Here is an 18,784-nt window from a genome sequence, read left to right on the forward strand (position 1 = left end):
GCCACTCACTGATACCAGTGTGCAAACATCTGAGACCAGCTTTAATAATGAAATAATCACAATAAATGAATAGCAGAAGCATTTTCACTAGTGTTTTCAGATGTTTGGAGCTGTCATTGCAGTTGAAGACTCTTGACGTGTTGTCACTGAGTTTATTAAATGCGCTGCAGTGCATCATGTTCTCTAACTCACCTGATTGCATTGGTTCCTCTCTTTCTCCCGTTTCTGCATGATGTCACCGGACATCATAATTCCTGTCACGAGAAGTGAACTAAAGGAAGCAAAATAGGAAATGGGCAAGATAGAATTCAGGAGCCGCCTCGTTGATTTCCTCTCTTAATTTCACTATTGCATGACGTAATTCTTTATTGGTCACAGAGACACTCATGCATTTATCATCTGTCGTTTATCATGCGTTTATTACTGTATGCTTGTAGACTCACGTTAGGTTTCAAGGGTCACAGGGTCTCCAAGAGTTTAACTTTATATTGTAATGCTGTTTTGTTCATCTGCTTCTCCCATTTGCTCTTTTAACATTGACTATCACTCTACACTGTAAAAAATGACCATGAATTTAACGGTAAAAGACTGTAAAAATGCTACAGTAAAAACATGTTAAATGGTTAATGGTAAATTCCCCTACTATATACGGTGAAAAACTGTATTTTTTAAAGAAAGAATAAACAAATACTCAAATGCAAATCCCTTAAGAAAATTAACCGTGGTTTTACTATAGTAAACCAATAACAAACAAAAATAACATAAACTATTAAACTAAAGTTACAATAAATACACACTGTTACCATAGTTTAACAAGTACTTGTCTAGATCAAGTTTGAATAAAGAAAAGAGAAATTTAGAGCCAGTAAATTTTTGTTTGTGAAATGTAGCTAGCAGGAAACACAAATAACATTATTTACTCACCATTTTAAAAAAAAATAGGAGAAGATTTATGTGTGCATACACTGCCAAACAAGTGAATGAAACTTCCTCAGAAGAGTGACAAAAACAGCAACTCACATTAATGAATGACTTTTATTAAAATTATGTCCATAAGGCTTTTTGTGAAATTTGGATGAACTCATTAACCTGTTTTTGACCTCTTCATGTTTAAGGAGAGAACTATAGTTCCCAAAGGCGGACATCGCTTGTTACGATTTCCAAGGGTGTAGAATGCAATGCATGTCCCTACTAATGTCCAGCGATTACTAAACTGTCCCTAGCAATAATTTTGATCAAACCGTTAAATGGCTGTTTTCTGCCATTATGTCCTCACCAATGCCAAAATTAAAGCTATGCCCTTGGATTATTTCCACGTTACCATTTTTTGTGGCCGCATCAGAATACCATGGAATTAGTATTATTGTTCTATGGTACTGTTATTTTTAACTATGAATTTGCTTTTTGTCTGTCATGTTTTACTAACATGTGTTGATATATCTGTGTGTGTGTGTAGGAAAGTGCCACCCAGATCGCTATCAAACAGTGCAGACAGGAGCTCAGCGCCAAGAATAAGGGCCGATGGAGTTTAGAGATTCAGATCATGAAGAGGTTTGTATATCCTGTCCAGAATCAGTTTCCCGTTTTCTGCCACCTGTGGGTCATTACAGTTCACACACAAATCCAAAGAGGCATTTACATGGAAGTCTGATCAGCGTCAGAGAGGCTGGAACACGTACTTTAAAAACAAACTATTACTGTTTTTGGTGCAAAAACTCTTCAGACTCGGTCAGTAGACTTCCCGGTGATGAAAATTGAAACGAGAGTATGCTTTGATCCTTTAACAGTAATTCTGGTAATAACAAAAAGTTTTTTTCTTTTTTGGCTGAAGTCCTGTTCATTTTCACGTCACAGCTAATGCTTCTTTAAAGAGAAAGCACTATTTTTGTGGTATTTTTTCCCTTTTCACCCACTGAATCTCTTCTGTTTACTATGTTTTAATGTGCAGTCTGTTAAGCGACCACGCAATGCCTCCCGTTGTTATTTGGCTATTTATATATGTTTTTATAAAGAGGGATGCATTTACGACACCACAGTAGTAAAAAGTGCCCCGGTCTTGCGGCCGCAGCATTGGTTTGCGCCGTCACAACACCTTCAGGCTCAATTTAAATTAGGAGCGAGTGCATCCCTGGTTTTCTCTGGAGGTTTTCCTCCTGTTAGTGGTTTAGGAGTGAGTTTGTTATGCTTGTATTGTATTTATGTTTAAAGATTATCATCGCATTACCAAAGCACATGTCCTCAATTTTGGAAGAAATCTCATCCAGCACAATCTCGGTTTCATCCATACTAAATTTAATCTGCACATTGTGAAAGAGTTAAACGGTGCACACAAACCATCCCTAGAGCTATGTGTTTGAATAGTTTAAGTTCACAGAGTGTGAGTGTTTCCGTGACGTTCTGGTGTGGTTGGATGGATGGATTGTGATAATTAAACCAGGCTGCAGTGGTTATGTGAAGAGCGCAAGGGGTTTCGGGGACATGTTGGTTTTCTCTGATATATAGCAGGCTGTGCTCAAACTTGGTTTTGAGCCAGAAAATTGGACTTAAACGCATCTAGTAGAGCTCGGTGTATTAAGCCAAACCACAACGATCACAAACACACAAACACACACACACACAGATGTTTTTGGGGAACACACCCAGACCAACTGAGCTTCCCTACTTCACACATTCAGTGTTCATCATGCCTTAATTATGATGATATCAGAGTTCGGTCTCAGAAATGACCTTCAGTTGGAGCTGCTCACCCTTTTTTGTGGAGGGACAGGAATCCCATCATGTTTTCCAGGGTATTTCACTGTATGGCAACAGCTCAGAAACAAACTGACGTCAAAGCAGCACGCAGTCTGATTAAAGTCACCCGTCGTGATACATAAGCAGTGATTCCCAGAGCGTGTTGGACTCTGACGTGTCCACCCTGTAATGAAAACATACCATTCGTGATGAGTCTTTGCTGTCTGTGTCATAACTTTCCAATAAGGTTCTTTCTCAGGTTAAGATTCGTGTAATGTTTGGTCATCCTGAACACTGGCTATTGTTGAGGAACCGCACTTAAACTCTAGATGCACTGCAAAAACGACTTCTGAGTACATTTTTATTGACTGGTTAAAATATCTGTAAATCTGTCAAACAAAAAGCAACACTACATAAGATATTGTAACTGTTTTCAAATAATGCATCTTTAATAAGAGGGTATTTTGACTTGCTGAAATGGAAAAGATCACTTATTTTTAGTTTAAACAGCAAAAAAAAAAAAAACACTTAAATAAATCTACCAGTGCAGATGCCAAGATAAAATACCCTCTTATTGAAGAGACAATTTGATGCAATGCTACTTTTTAAGCAAACTTATCTTGTTTTAAGGAATGTTAGATATTTTAACTGGAAAACAAGATGAAAATAGTCATAAAGAATAATGTTTTGCAGTGTAACCTTTTGAAAACGCAGTTAGCTACTTTACAGGTTTACAATACACAAACAACAACTTATACTGAAGCTGTATGAAGCTGATAATACAGCAATATTGGGACATTCTGCAATGGACTAAAATGATCAGATTTCAGAAACAGAATTACTGTATGTCTTGAAGCTACAATTTGTGTTTGCACGTGTAGAGTTTAAAGAAATGGCCTTTAAAGTCACAATGTAATGGAAATAGTGACAGATCAGTTGTTTCTGTAACGTACATCCAAGCCAGATTTTTGAAAAAAAAAAATAATGGCTAGAGGAATCGGTTCTGTTGATTGTATAGAGGCAGATCTGAAAGGGGTGGAGTTTAGAGAAGTTTGTCATTTCATTGGAAGATTGAGCTTTTTGATTAAAAATGACATGCTCAAAAAGATAAAACATTCACAGTAAGGTCAATAAAATGCATTTAGAAAACCGTTAGAATTTCCATTTAAAGCCAGCTATAAAATTCATTATTACTTTTCAGAATAGGCATTAAATTTGGAATCGAGGCACCTGTGACGTGCTTGATTTGTGATGCACTAATCCCAGTTTTGCATGCTATATAGTTTGTGAATTGAATTTAAGTTATTGAATCGTCACAACTGGTGAACTTTTTTTTTTTTTTTTTTTTAACAGTAAGAGTTAATTGTGTTTTACTGTTGAGGTTCTCAAGCACAGTAAGTGGTTTGTTTCTCCAAAGCTTTGGCTTATAATTGAAGAAAATGTGTTTGGATGCTGAATCTTTTTTCGAGATAAAGAAAAGCCAAAAAGATGCAATATAACACCTCTTATGCAAGTCACCCGTCTTTACTCAAGACCTAATATTTGTTATTACAGCAGTTATGTGAGAATGTGTGCCTTTGAAGGTTAAAACGAGCTGTTTATGTTCTCGGATGATAGTTTTAGTTGCAGTTATCCTGTTATGGTGCCTGGAATCCATCTGGTTTTATGCCTCTTTGTCCTGAGCGTGTGTTTTATAGGAGGTTCGTGCATGGCAGGGCCAGCCAGCCGTCTGAATATTACAAGCACATTTTAAATAATGACATTATGTAACCCAGATTATGAGAGGGTTGCATGTACGTCGAGTTCTCTGTTGTTTGCACATTATGATGAAACGTCTCTCTTGTCGCAGGTTGAATCACATGAACGTGGTGGCGGCGAGAGACGTTCCAGAAGAGCTCCAGAAACTGGCCACAAATGACCTGCCATTGCTGGCCATGGAGTACTGCCAGGGAGGAGACCTACGCAAGGTGTGGCACTTACAGAAATCTTTTTTAGGCATGCACTATGCTGATAGCATGGGTTTTTGGACATGTAGCATAGTAATACCATAGTATATGAATATTCCAATAGTTTAGTTGTAGGGCTGTAGGCAATTTAAATAAATAAATAAATATATGCACTGCATGTTTCAGAGTGAAGCATAGCACTGTGTTCATTTACACACCAGCAGCTCATTATCCGCTGGTCTCTCAGAGCAATTCGGTTTAGTAAATTCTGCTTCAAACAAAATCCTTCTATGCATCTGCTCTGAGTTGCATTTGGAAACACAACATGCACCAACTATCTAATGTGAAAATTATTCTGCAGTGGGTATGTAAACTTTTGGCCAAAACTGTAATCACCAACAAGCAACATTTTAAATTGCACTTGCAGTCAGAAAAAATAAACGCTTTTTATGCAGATCGTGCAGCTCTATTCAGTTGCATGTTATTATCAAATGAATCTCTGTTTTCAGTATCTGAACCTGCTTGAGAACTGCTGTGGCATGAGAGAAGCTGCTGTACTGACACTGATTCAGGATATATGTGAGTCCGCAGACACCAGCTGATGGAAATCCAGTGTCATTCCCATCGGTTGCAACACACACAACACATCCAGCTGTTAAACTCAGGTTTTCCAGCACGGTTTTGAGTCGGCCAGCCAGACTAGATGGCCTTCATCATGTGAGCAGGTGAACGTATGCGAGCCGAACGTCTGTGCGGTGGCTGCGTCCGTTTACGTTTCTGCTAAAGCTGAGTTTGTGTCAGATCTGGTTTTGTAAATGTCAGAATATTAACCGAGTCAAATATTTGACCCAGATTTGCAGCTGAAAGTGCTGGAGAGTATGAATCAGGCCAATTAGATGTCTACACACACAAACTAACAGTACCCAAGAAAAGCAGTCTGATGTTATACAGTGCAAGATGTTTTTAGCAAGAAAAGGAGAAACAATACATATCGGAAATGGCGTGGGAGCTCTAGTAACACTTAAAATAGATATTTAATCCAGTAATGGCAATTCTGTCATGATTTATTCACTGTCATGTCATCCCAAACCCGTATGACTTGATTTTATATGGAGATGTTTTGCTTAGTTTAACCATGATTCATTTAACCATCAACTTTTCTTAAGAAACTTTTCCTATAACCCCTCAGTAGAAATAAAAACAGACCCAAATGAGTCAATAGTTGCCATACAGTCAGAGTGTAGAGATATAGTTCATTTAATGAGTTCATATTGAGACTTTCGATTTCAGACGTGCATGTTTTGGCAGATCTGAGCACAGTTTGTCTTAATAAAAAAGTAATATATCTAAAATACTTAGTATAGTTCAAACCATATTTACTGACGTCGCTCGAGATTTACTGATAGAAAAATCATAATTAAACTTTATTTGGAGTCCTGCTTGTGCACAACGCTCATTTCTTAATATTAAGCCTAAAATGTGTTTTAATGTCACTATTGATGAGGATTGCATAGTCTTTGAATAACATCGGTCTTGAAATGCAAGTTTTCCTGAAGTATACTTGCAAGAGTTCCACTTTAGCACAATCACATATACTTCAGTATATTTTAAGTTGGACCTCAGTACTATGTCTGTACAATTAAAGTGCATCAAGTACAAAATTACATCTGATTCACGATCTAAATAGAGTTTAGCGTAATTGCACAATATTTTATTAAGCAAATAAATATGTAAATGTATTTGTAGTACTTCAAATATTTTTTCAATATTTTTTTTTCAAACTCTAGAAGAGATGTGAGATTTGTGGGGCCTTTTTTTAGGATAACAAGCGCTGAGAAACAGGAACCTAGTTGCCATATATTTTCATGTTTAGCATTCAAACATTATGCTGCACATCTCATTTTGTGCTCCACTTAAGATTACAAAAATCATACTGGTTTGAGTGTGAGAAAATGATGAGAGTGAACGAGCCCTTTAAAGGGGTCATATGATGTTGTCTAAAAAGAACATTATTTTGTGTATTTGGTGTAATGAAATGTGTTTATGCAGTTTAAGGTTAAAAAAACATTATTTTCTACATACTGTACATCATTGTTGCTCCTCTATGCCCCGCCTTCTGAAACGCGTCGATTTTAACAAAGCTCATCGTTCTGAAAAGCGAGGTGTGCTCTGATTGGCCAGCTATCCAGTGTATTGTGATTGGCTGAATACCTTAAGCATGTGACAGAAATGTTACGCCCCTCACCATACAGTGATGCCGTCTCCCAGCACGACGAGACAAAATCAGTAAAACTCATTACAAACGAGGCATTTGTTGCATCCAGTGGAGACATAATTACTGATTATAATGACTTATACTGTGTTTTTATGCATTGCGTTGCATATCGCGCCGCGTAAACATAAAACCATGTCTGCATTTGTGATTGGAGAAGCGACAAAAAACAAGCGCCACTCTACATGCTCAAAACTCATGTTTGAATCATCAGTGGCAAATTCTTTAAATATGAAAACGTACTTACAGGCTGTGAGTCAGAAGCACCAGACTGTGCTTGCAAAGTTGGAATTGCCCCACTTTACAGAAACAGCCATTGAGCACAGACATCACTGTAGTCTACTCTCCCAGGATCAGGAAACAGTCCTCCATAAAATGCGCAGCACACATCTGAATATTTGTGTTGAACTGTTCTGGAACAGTGTTGTAATACAACTTAACCACTGATTTCTAGTCATGTCCTCTTTTGGAAGGCCAAAGAAAGTAGTTTCGCTTTCACAATAAAAACACACAGCGTCTATACGACATGGCGCCGCGGCTACAGTGAGAATCAAAGTTACTCCTTCTTTCTTTGCGTAAACATTTGGGCAGCGTTATGCAAATCTTCCCACATCGTGATGTAGAGATGTGGGGGTGTGTTAGAACGAGCCGTTTCAGCCGTTTTAACTTTAATAAAGAATATCTCTTTGGATTTGAGACTTTAGTCTTTGCAACTTCACAGATCTTCTTTATGCACCAAGAGCTTGTAACACTTCAAAGAGAAAGGAACACTTAAAATCGCATCATATGACCCCTTTAACAAACCATGTGAGGCTTCAAACGACCTTTGACATTTAGTCACTATAGTGTTATTACAGTAACATAAGTGCCGTTCATTATCCAGTGTGAGTGGATTCACTTTGTTTACATTCAGTCCAGAACGATCAAGCTCAAACCGGATCTAAAGAAAGGTCGTACATGCCGTTGCACAACTCTATGTTAACATCACTCTGTGGTCCGCAGGAGATTTTCCTGTTAAATCACAATCATGTGAAAATCTGGATTTAGTCACTGGCCTCATCCGGTTCAATTTCCGCTCTTCAGTCAAAACATTGCAGTTCTGAATGATCTCTGAACACAGTGCTTGACTGTCAGTCGATGTGTAAGTCACGGTTCCAGTAATATGGACTGCTTTTGCTATGTGACCTTATTATTGAGTTTATTGGGAAGCCTTTGGAGAAATAATCTGGCTTTACTTGGAATTTCACTTTGGCAGTCAGTCGGAGTGCTGGCTTTGATCTGAATGGCTTTATTTCTTTTTATTTTTTTATTTCTGCAGAACACAAAATTCATGGGGAAAAAAAACAAAAATAATTTTCCACAGAAGAACTTAAGTTGGACTAAAAGATTTTTGGGTGAACTATAAAACGGGAATATTTTATAATTTGACGTGGAGCGTGTGACACATCTGAGTTTAATAAGTCACTATAAATAAATCACTAGTTGTATGACTTCCTAAAAAGTGTAAACGCAGGGTTTAACCAATAGCGTACGTTGGTTTGAAGCTATCAGTCTGTCTTTTATTTTTGCACAAAAATAAGACTCATCCTCATCTTTTGACAACAGAAATCTTGCTGAGTTTTACTGACGTTTTGTATCAAGACAGACGTTTGAAGGAGACACATTAACACACACTGTACATTCTGGACCTGCACGAGTTGGCTAAGCATTTGTGTCTAACATTCGATTCATTATCTCATTAAAATGTGAGTCTAGCTAACACATGAGCATTCGAGAAGGCCATATTTGAGTTGTTAATTAAAAATCTCTCTCTAGCCTCGGCACTGACGTACCTCCACGGGATGAGGATTATTCACAGAGACCTCAAACCAGAAAACATCGTCCTGCAACAAGGAGAAAAACGGGTGAGTGCGGAGAGAAGTCTGATTCACCAAAAAATAATGTTTGTAATGATACTATTTTTAAACTTTCGTTGCTAAATTAAAGATGCATTTCTGCATCTTTTCCTGTAGTTGGTTCATAAGATCATAGATCTGGGTTACGCTAAAGAGCTGGACCAGAGCAGCCTGTGCACATCGTTTGTTGGGACGCTGCAGTATTTGGTGGGTACTACATCACATCTGCGCAAGATGACTTCTCATTGTTATCTATACTGATATAAAGTTCTTTCTGTCTCTGTTTTCTCTCTTTAAGGCCCCTGAGCTGTTAGAACAGCAGAAGTACACGGTGGCGGTGGATTACTGGAGTTTTGGGACGCTGGTGTTCGAGTGCATCACAGGATTCAGGCCTTTTCTTCCAACCTGGCAACCCGTGCAATGGTATTCATGCGCTCAGCTGTCTGTGGCAGAATTTTACACTGCGAGTCCTGATACACTGATTTGATGTTTCTTTATTAGATCGGTGGTTCTTACTATTTTTGGACTCCAGTGCTCCCCACCGTCCACAAAATTCACAGCATGTAGGCTAATAATAGTTTTCATTTATGTATCTGCTGTCATTAATATTTAATTTAATTTGTATTTTTTCAATTGTAAACTTTTTATTATCATGACTGTCTTTATTTTTAAAATTTGCCTTGCAAATTTACAGAGGCTTGAGAACCACTGGTCTAGAGCATCTGGCTTCCTATCCTGCTTTTAAATAAATCAAACCGGCTGATGAGGAAGGTTAACTATAACGGAGCAAGTCTGACATGCAGATATGTGGAAATTACACCATTTATAAAATTATTAATAATAGATTTTATAAAAAATATGTGTCCCTGGAGCACAAAAGCAGTCATCAGTAGCACAGGTATATTTGTAGCAATAGACAACAATACATTGTATGGATCACAATTATACATTTCTCTTTTATGACAAAAATCTTTAGGATATTAAGTAAAGATCATGTTCCATGAAGATATTTTGTAAATTTCCTACTGTAAATATATCAAAACTTAATTTTTGATTAGTAATATGCATTGCTAAGAACTTCATTTGAACAACTTTAAAGATGATTTTCTCAATATTTCGATTTTTTTGCACCCTCAGATTCCAGATTTTCAAATAGTTATAAATCACAAAAAAAAAAGAAAACTAACCTAACCACCTTTCATATGATCCAAAAACATAAATATAAAAAGAAAATAAACATAAACACCTATTTTTCGTTCTTTTTTGCTAATGTACATATATAAGGGCTGTCAAATGATTAATCACGATTAATCACATCCAAAATAAAAGTTTTGTTTACATAATATGTGTGTATACTGTGTATATTTATTATGTATATATAAATACACACACATGCATGTATATATTTAAGAAGAATATGTTATGTTTATATATTAAATATATTTATTATATAATTTAAAATGATAAGAATATAAATATATAAATGTATATACATGTAAATATTTTCTAAATATATAATTTATGTGTGGTGTATTTATATATACATAATAAATATACCCTGTACACATACATATATTATGTAAACAAAACTTTTATTTTGGATGTGATTAATCGTGATTAATCATTTGACAGCCCTAATATATATATAAACAACTATTTTTCTTTCTTTTTTGCTAATGTACCGGTGGTGGCATGCGTGTACTTGCTTCAGTGCCAGTGTAAAATCAGTGTAAATCAGCCGTAGCGTGATCGGTTCTATTCTGTATCTATATGAATTCATCACTCAAAACAAAAGCACAGCTTTCATAAGTCATGACCTGACAGCTTGAGCCAGAGTCCGGAAAACAAACCCTCACGAACCTCCATGAAACACTATTGTTCTAATACTTTATGTTTGAGTAAAGATAATGTTTCTCATAAAACTCTTTACTATTATCAGAAATCTCTCCACTATTATCCCCGCATGGACTGTTTTTAAAGCATAACTTCTGAGAAAAAAAAAAAACCAAAATACAAAAATTTTCATCAACTTTCATCTCACTCACAACAATCAGTCACAAAAAATCAAGGTTTGCTTGAACTTTCATTGCCCTCTTTTTTCTCAGGCACAACAAGCTGTTGCAGAAACAAGTGGATGATATTGTGGTTTACGAGGATCTGACGGGAGAAGTTCGATTCTCCAAACACCTCCCGAACCCTCACAACCTCAACAAGTGAGTCCCGCGGCCACATGAACAAGTGGATCTGTTACTAAGAATGTGAAATGTTACAGAGTTTTTTTATGATACATTTGATTCTGTTAAATGACAATCTGTAATGTGACATTAATTTATATAGTACTTAATACAATACAGATTGCGTTAAAGCAGCTCATAATAAACAAAATGTTGCAAATTTCCTCAGTTAAAAAATCAATCAATAATATAAATTATTCAGCAACTTTTTACTAAAAATAAGTATAATTGATTTACTGTTATAGTTTTTTTGTAATTTTATAAGCTTTTTTTTTAAATGTCTATATAGTTGATTATTTTGTCTATAGTAGTTATTTTAGTACTTTTTAATTATTTCAATAAACAAAAACGAGAAATAATTATTCATAATTATAAAATTTTTATATTTTATTATTTCGTTTCGGTTAATTTTTATTATGTTTCAAGTAATGATTTTTCTTTTTATGGTTTTAGTTTTAATTAATGATAATAACTCTGATATTAAAGGCCGCGTGAATTTCGATTTCATGCAGATTTCAAACAAATCTTCAAGTAAGACTTAATAACAAATTCAAAATAAAAACGTAGTCCACGTAGTTAATAACTATGTGTTTCAGACTGTTAGCTGGTGAACTGGAGAGCTGGCTACAAATGATGCTGAGATGGTCACCTAAAGAGCGAGGCAAAGATTTAAGAAAGCGGAGCCAGGACAGTCTGGACGGGGTCAAAGACTCGGAAGAGGACAGTAAAGAGAGCAGTTCAGAGGCCGGCAAAGACTCTCCAAAAGCTTCCTGTTAAAGCTTCCATTAATCAACCCCCATGAATTAATCCAAATTCAGAATAAAAACTCATCAGAATACCACCGCACAGTCAACGATCTCAACATCACGTGTGAACATGTCTAATGCGCTGGTCTCTGTCTCCTCAGCTGGTCCATGTGCTCAACATGACCTCTGCTGAAATATTCACCTACTCGGTGCAGCCGCAGGAGGACGTGGCATCCCTGCAGGAGCGAATCGCGCAGGACGCTCGCATTCCTCCGGCCAATCAGGAGCTGCTGCTGGAGGCGGGGCTTGCGCTCGAGCCGCACAACAGCGTCATGCAGTGTGCAATCGATTATAGCGTATGTTTGGAGGAACTAGGCCTGTCAAAATGGTTAAAGAAATCCACATTCGAATTTTGTATTTAAATAGTATCAATATTCGAATTTAAAAGTCATAATTTCATAATTGGCTTCTCACATTAGGCCACAAGAGGGCGCATCGAGCAAAATATTACTAATGCACATTTCTTAAAGCAATATAATAACATGACTATCTTTGAAAAAGTGCATAGTGTTTATAAACCAAATATAATTAATTAAGTTGCTTAAACAATTTTAAACAAAACAGCATCATGTATGCATGGTTCAATACAAAGGGACAAAAGCCAATCACACGGAGTACTTTCTTTCCATTTAAAAACATGAAATGCAGTGGGATGGGGGGAAAAAATGCCATTTTTTAAAAAAGTTGAACTTACATTAATTTTACGTGGCTTTCTAAACGTGGCTCTCTTGTGTGAGACGCGAGTGCAAATGTCATAGATGTCCCTCTAGAAAAATTCTGTGTGGATTTTGTGTGTGAATAGCTTGGTTTCAGTTTTGACGTAAACAAGATCTTCTCCGCGTTGATGTTCTTTTTTCCGTAATGTTTTGAATGAACAACGTAGCAGTGCCGCATCTGCTGGGTTCACCTGGAAAGGCTAAAAAAAGCTTTAAAAAGCAACGGCACTTACATCGTCATCACATTTTGTACGCCGCTTATACGCGCTCCTTAAATTCAAATGCAACGTTTTTTATGCATTCAAATGTGGTTTTTATTTTTACTTTGACGAATATGATATCATCCTGATTTTTTTTTTGACAGCCCTAGGAGGAACAGCAGCTTTCTTCAGTTCAAGCTGATTTAATTGACCCTGTTTATTAAGAGTGTTGATATCATCCTGATGTTTTGTGTTGTTTAGATGATGGACACTCGGCGGGCAGATGAGCCGCTGGTTTTCCTGTTTGACCGCTCCTGCTACAGCTACGAGCCTCAGTTTACGCCGCGTGTCCTTCCTGAGAACATCCGATTCGTCCGTGAGTTACCGTCTAAACTCAGAATTCTGACTTTTGAGATGTAAACTCAGAACTGTGAGAAAGTAAGTCAGAATTCCAAGTCAGAGTTTTACAATTCCAACTTTTTCCTCAGAATTGTACGTTTATTTCTCACAATTCAAAAAAAAAAAATCTGAATTGTGAGATATAAACTTTTTCTATTATATATACTGTATATATATATATATATATATAGTTGTTTATTTATATTTTTTTAATTTCTTTAATGTAAGCCTTTTTCTGACACAGAATAGACAAATATACATTATATATATATATATATATATATATATATATATATATATATATATATATATATATATATAACGTATATATATATATATAATATAACACACAATAATATATATATTTTATGTGGCAGAAATAGGCTTCCATTAAAAAAATTAAATAATATAAATATGAAATAAAATATAAAAAATGTACTCAATAAAATATAAAAAAAAAACAGAATAATAATTAAAAAAAATTAAAGAATCAGAACTTTTTCAGATATTTTATCTGCCATGTTTTAGTTTGTGTACACAAATGTTTGCAAAAAAAAAAAAAAAAAAATTAAGTAGTTAAATATTTGGCATTGTTTCATAAACACCATAGTGAATACATTTTTTTTTACAGCTGTTTGAAAACATTAATATTGTCTGACTTCCTCTCTTTTCCATGACATACGTGTCTGAAACAGAAAGAAGCACAGCATGTTTTGTTTACAGGAGAAACTGCATTATTTCTGCTTTTCTCTAAGAGTGAATTTGCATTTTCATTCAGCTCGTATCCTACACTCGTTCCAATCATACTCCTCATCCATGCTGGGTTTGTTTACATGACGGTGCACATGCTCACGCACAACCGACTAATGGAAAAGCATCCTAAAAAATCTGAACAACACCTAACAGATTATCAAAACTCATTCAAGGCATTGAATACAATAACAATACTGTCCATAACCGCAGTAAATATGAAGGGCGCCTAAACTGATCTGTGTTTTGTGACGCAGAGAACGAGCTCAAGCGCTTGCTGCCCTACAGCTCCCAGAGACGCACGTGGGGTCAAGCGTGGCACACCATCCGCGCGCTGAAGGAGGACTGGCAGAGACTGCAGCAAGGACAGAAAGTGGCCATGTAAGACGAGAAGCGCTCCGTACGAGCTAACGCTGAGGCTGTGAGTGACCCGTTCTCTCTCTGTTCCAGGCATGAGTCTCCTCAGACACAACGGCACGCTCTCAAAGCAGAAGAACGAGATGGTGTCCATGCACCAGAGGTTAAAAGCCACGCTGGAGTTCTTCAGCACCAGTCTGCACATCGACATCGACAAATACCAGGAGCAGAGAGCGACGGGCATCGGTACCACACACGGCAGAATCAAATACTAGTGTACTCTATAAATGCTTACTGTTGTTTAAAAATAGTATGCGAAAGAATATTATAAAAGTTTCACATCACCTCATGACGTTGCATGTTTAATTCTGGGGGCGTCCAATTATCATCTTAGAAATTAAAATGTTTGTTTAAGTAGTTGAATCTAATTTTATGTAAAAATATATTAACTTATAATCAAATAATTAGTGAGAAAGATAGTAAAAAGCACTTGATTATCAGTTATTAATTAATTTATAACTGTTTGTTTTATTATTTGTTGAAAAATCCTTTTAATACATTTTTTTTTAAATAAGCACTTGATATCCTTTTCCAAATATTTTCTTTTTTTTATTAGTATTATTAAAAAATAAGCACTTGACATTCTTTCCAAATAATTATTTTTAATCCTAAAAAAAAAACATATTATAACCATTACAAATAATATTAATATATTAATATTTAAAATAATTTAAAATAACCACTTGATAGCCTTTCCAAATAATTAATTTTATTAATTCTAAGTATTTTTTTTTAAAATTAGCACTTGACATTATCTCCATATAATGATTAATTATTATTTTAAAAAAGCATGTGATGTCCTTTCCAAATAATTCATTTTATTTATTCATTATAAGTATTTTTTTAATTAGCACTTGACATTATCTCCAAATAATTTATTATTATAATTAGTTTATAAAAGCATGTTATATCCTTTCCAAATAATTAACTCATTCATTTTAGTTATCTATTTATTATTATTACTATTATTATTATTATCAAAAAAACACTTACATCCTTTCCAAATAATTAATTAACTACTAATTACTTTTACTACTATTATTATTACATATTATTATTATTATTATTATTATTATTATTATAATAAACAGGAGGGACAGTGCATCGCATTGAGGGAATTCACTTTAGCAGCGCACACACACATCAGTTCACTTCTCATAGCGCGCAAAAAGCATTATGGGTAATGGACTTCTTAAAAGGGGAACATCCTGACAAATGACTATATTAACTGTCTCTGTTCTTATTACTGAAAACAATGAATTAAACATTATACTAAGCATTTATGACTGTTTAGCATTGCTTTCAGAACAAGTGTACACTCCGTGTAGATTTGCTGAAGCTGTGGCTGTTTCCATGTTTTCCAGCCTCTGAAAAATTATTGAGTGTCTGGAGAGAAATGGAGCAAACCGCCCTGGACTGTGGACAGGTAACAAGAGCGTGTGTGTGATTTCATATTGTCAGCCATCCCAGTGATCATAGCTAATGTGTGTGTGTGTGTGTGTGTGTGTGTGTGTGTGTGTGTCAGACAGAAGACGTGAATAAGCTGGAGGAGGAGATGATGACCCTTCAGACTGATATCGTGGATCTACAGAGACAGCCGTGGAGGAGTGGAGAGGCTTTAGAGACGCTGTAAATCAACACACACACGACTACACACACACACACACACACACACACACACACACACACACACACACACACACACCCAAACACACACACACACACACACACACACACACACACACACACACACACACACACCCAAACACACACACACAAACACTCACACACACAAATACCATAGGATTTAAATAAAACTTGAGATTCAGTGACACGATGAACCTCATAAACAGAGTGTCAGAGCTCATAAAGCTGGCTTTGACTCATCTGTGTTGTGTTTTGCAGCGAGGTGAAGGCCATGGACCTCTTCCGTAAACTGAGAGAGAAGCCCAGAGGTAAGACACAGGTTCCTCAGGACGGGTCGATCCATCTCGTCATCTGAAACTCTCTCTGTGTCTCCAGAGCAGCGCAGTATGGGCGACTGTCAGGAAGTGATCAAACTGGTGGTTCAGGCCGTGCAGTTCTACGAGAGGAAGCTACGGGACTTTTACACACACCTGAGGTCAGCTTCTGTGTGATTTCTCATCAGATTTCACTGATATAAGCTCTGTTTCAAGCCTTGCTGTCTGCATAGGAAGCTTCCGTCTTTTTTATTCAACTTTGTTTTTTAATAATTTTCTTAGAAAACACCTGTGAACACTACAGAATATCAAATAATATAACATTATAGAGTAAACTTTCTTTCATTTATTATACAATAAAAAGGCATCTAAGCTTGCTCTATTCTTTTTCTATTCTATCTGTTTTCTTTTTATTTATTATATAAGTTAATAAAAAAAAACTTTGCTATTTGTTAGGCTAACTGAGACTTGTTATAACACTTGTATATCATTGCTCTTTTGTTTTTGTTTGCTTCCATTGTCCTCATTTGTAAGTGGCTTTGGATAACACATCTGCTGTGAAGCACTCTATTTTCCTACTTTTTGATGAACTTCAGGTCGGGAGAACATAATTAAAACGTTTATATAAAGCATAAGTAATAAAGTTAATCTAAGACCTGTTTATTTAAATAAAACAGGGTTAACGGGTTATATTTACAACGTGTTTTTAAAGCGTGAGCATTGTAGGCCAATCACAGATGTGTTAAATCACCTGCATTTTGATAAGCAAGTCGATACTGAAATGGCAAAAAAATACAGACTCAGTTCGGTATCCAAAGATATACAGCTGTTTTCACATATTTTTGCACGATTTGCAGAGTGTCGTGTTTTCAAATCCTCCCACGCGTATTTTTGTGAAAAAGATTGTGTTTGTCAGAATGCCCTTAACGCAATATAAACATGCATGTAACAAGACATTCATTGTGCTCTATGACTATATATGAGTGTTGAACTATAATTGACTTAGTACCATAGCAATGAAACCTGCCACTTTTTTATTAAAAATAATGTTTATTTATTCTTAATTTTATTAATAAATTTTTCACCAGACCTTTTTAAAGCAACGTTTACTTGATTTGCAATATTTAAAGGATGCAAACTAATGTGTTTGTACAATTATAATTAGCTTTAACAATTAACTTACTCTATTTAATTAGAACTGAGCTGAATAATGACAGCATTGTAGCCAATCACAGTGTTGAGCTACAAAAAAATAAATGTGACTTACCTTAATGTTTTAAGGTTTTAATAAAAAAAAAATAAATGTGGCTTACCTTAATGTTTTAAGGTTTTAATAAAATACTGAGAACTGTGAAATGTTACTGGTATATCAAGGTTTGAAACGGATCTCTATTTTTTTCTTTTTTTTATAACTATTCATTTTGTATTGAAATTTGCACTGAGTTGCACTGTATTCATTTGCATTGAAAAACTAATCAGTATGGAATTTGTACCTTTAACTTGATGATTTCAACATGTTTTTGTGTATTTCCTTTGCTCTATCCTATATACTGTCAAAGAATGACCAGTTCAGTAAATGAAGTTAAATTCTAATGTGTGTGTGTGTGTGTGTGTGTGTGTGTGTGTGTGTGTGTGTGTGTCAGTAAGTAGTAAGACGATGGTGTGCCGTCAGAGAGTCCTGGAGCTGCTGCCGCGTGTGGAGGGGATGGTGAGTGCGATGGCTCGCAGCGAGAAACAACTGCAGCACCTGCAGGAGAAGAGACAGAAGGAGCTGTGGAACCTGCTCAAAGTGGCCTGCGTATGCATACTACTCATACTCCTTCTACAGTATGCATGTGAGCACATCCACGATGCTGTGTGCTTGACTTGAGCGTGTGTGTGTGTGTGTTTTAGAGTAAGGTTCGTAGTCCAGTGAGCGGCAGTCCAGACGGAGGACGGACTCCACCGGCCCCTGCACACCCGCTGATGTCCCACAGACCGTCCGACGTACCGCAGACGTGAGTCCAGTGCATGAGACACTTTGCATTCATTTGCATGTTTGCATCACGAGTGTTTTCTCTCTCTCGTGTGGTGTTCAGAGACGAGTCTCAGCTTGTGATCGAGGAGAGCAAGATGTTTGAGAGCCGCCTGCAGAGTATAGCAAAACACAACACACAAAAAACAGACAACAACACACATAAAACACATCAGAAAAATAAAAAAATTACACTCATATTTATAGATTTTACACAAAATCAAATTCACAAAAAATTATACTTGCTAAAAAATGATGTGCTCACTCTCAAGCCATCCAAGATCAGGATGAGTTTGTTTCTTCATCAGGTTTGTAGAAATGTAGCACTGCATCAGTGTCTCAGCAATGGATGCTCTGCAGTGAATGGGTGTCAGAATGAGAGTCCGACGAACAGCTGATAAAAACATCACAATAATCCACAGCACTCCAGTCCATCAGTTA

General features: G+C 36.1%; 1 protein-coding gene across 1 annotated transcript; it reads left to right on the forward strand.

Annotated features, from left to right (window-relative positions):
* Nucleotides 1-1,348: 1,348 nt before the first annotated feature.
* Nucleotides 1,349-18,483, forward strand: LOC109095150 (inhibitor of nuclear factor kappa B kinase subunit beta; the record flags this gene model as incomplete). The annotated part of the gene is given in 20 exon segments (XM_042755103.1): nucleotides 1,349-1,357; nucleotides 1,457-1,551; nucleotides 4,583-4,700; nucleotides 5,189-5,258; nucleotides 8,767-8,855; nucleotides 8,964-9,053; nucleotides 9,145-9,269; nucleotides 10,952-11,059; nucleotides 11,677-11,864; nucleotides 11,935-12,182; nucleotides 13,064-13,178; nucleotides 14,209-14,332; nucleotides 14,403-14,554; nucleotides 15,733-15,794; nucleotides 15,894-15,997; nucleotides 16,274-16,323; nucleotides 16,391-16,490; nucleotides 17,980-18,127; nucleotides 18,223-18,326; nucleotides 18,408-18,483. Coding segments are annotated over 20 exon segments (2,175 nt in total), but the record flags the coding sequence as incomplete, so codon positions are not given.
* Between the last annotated feature and the right edge of the window lie 301 nt (nucleotides 18,484-18,784).

The sequence above is a fragment of the Cyprinus carpio genome, unplaced genomic scaffold (genome assembly GCF_018340385.1).
Source record: "Cyprinus carpio isolate SPL01 unplaced genomic scaffold, ASM1834038v1 S000006638, whole genome shotgun sequence".
Classification (NCBI taxonomy): Eukaryota; Metazoa; Chordata; class Actinopteri; order Cypriniformes; family Cyprinidae; genus Cyprinus; species Cyprinus carpio.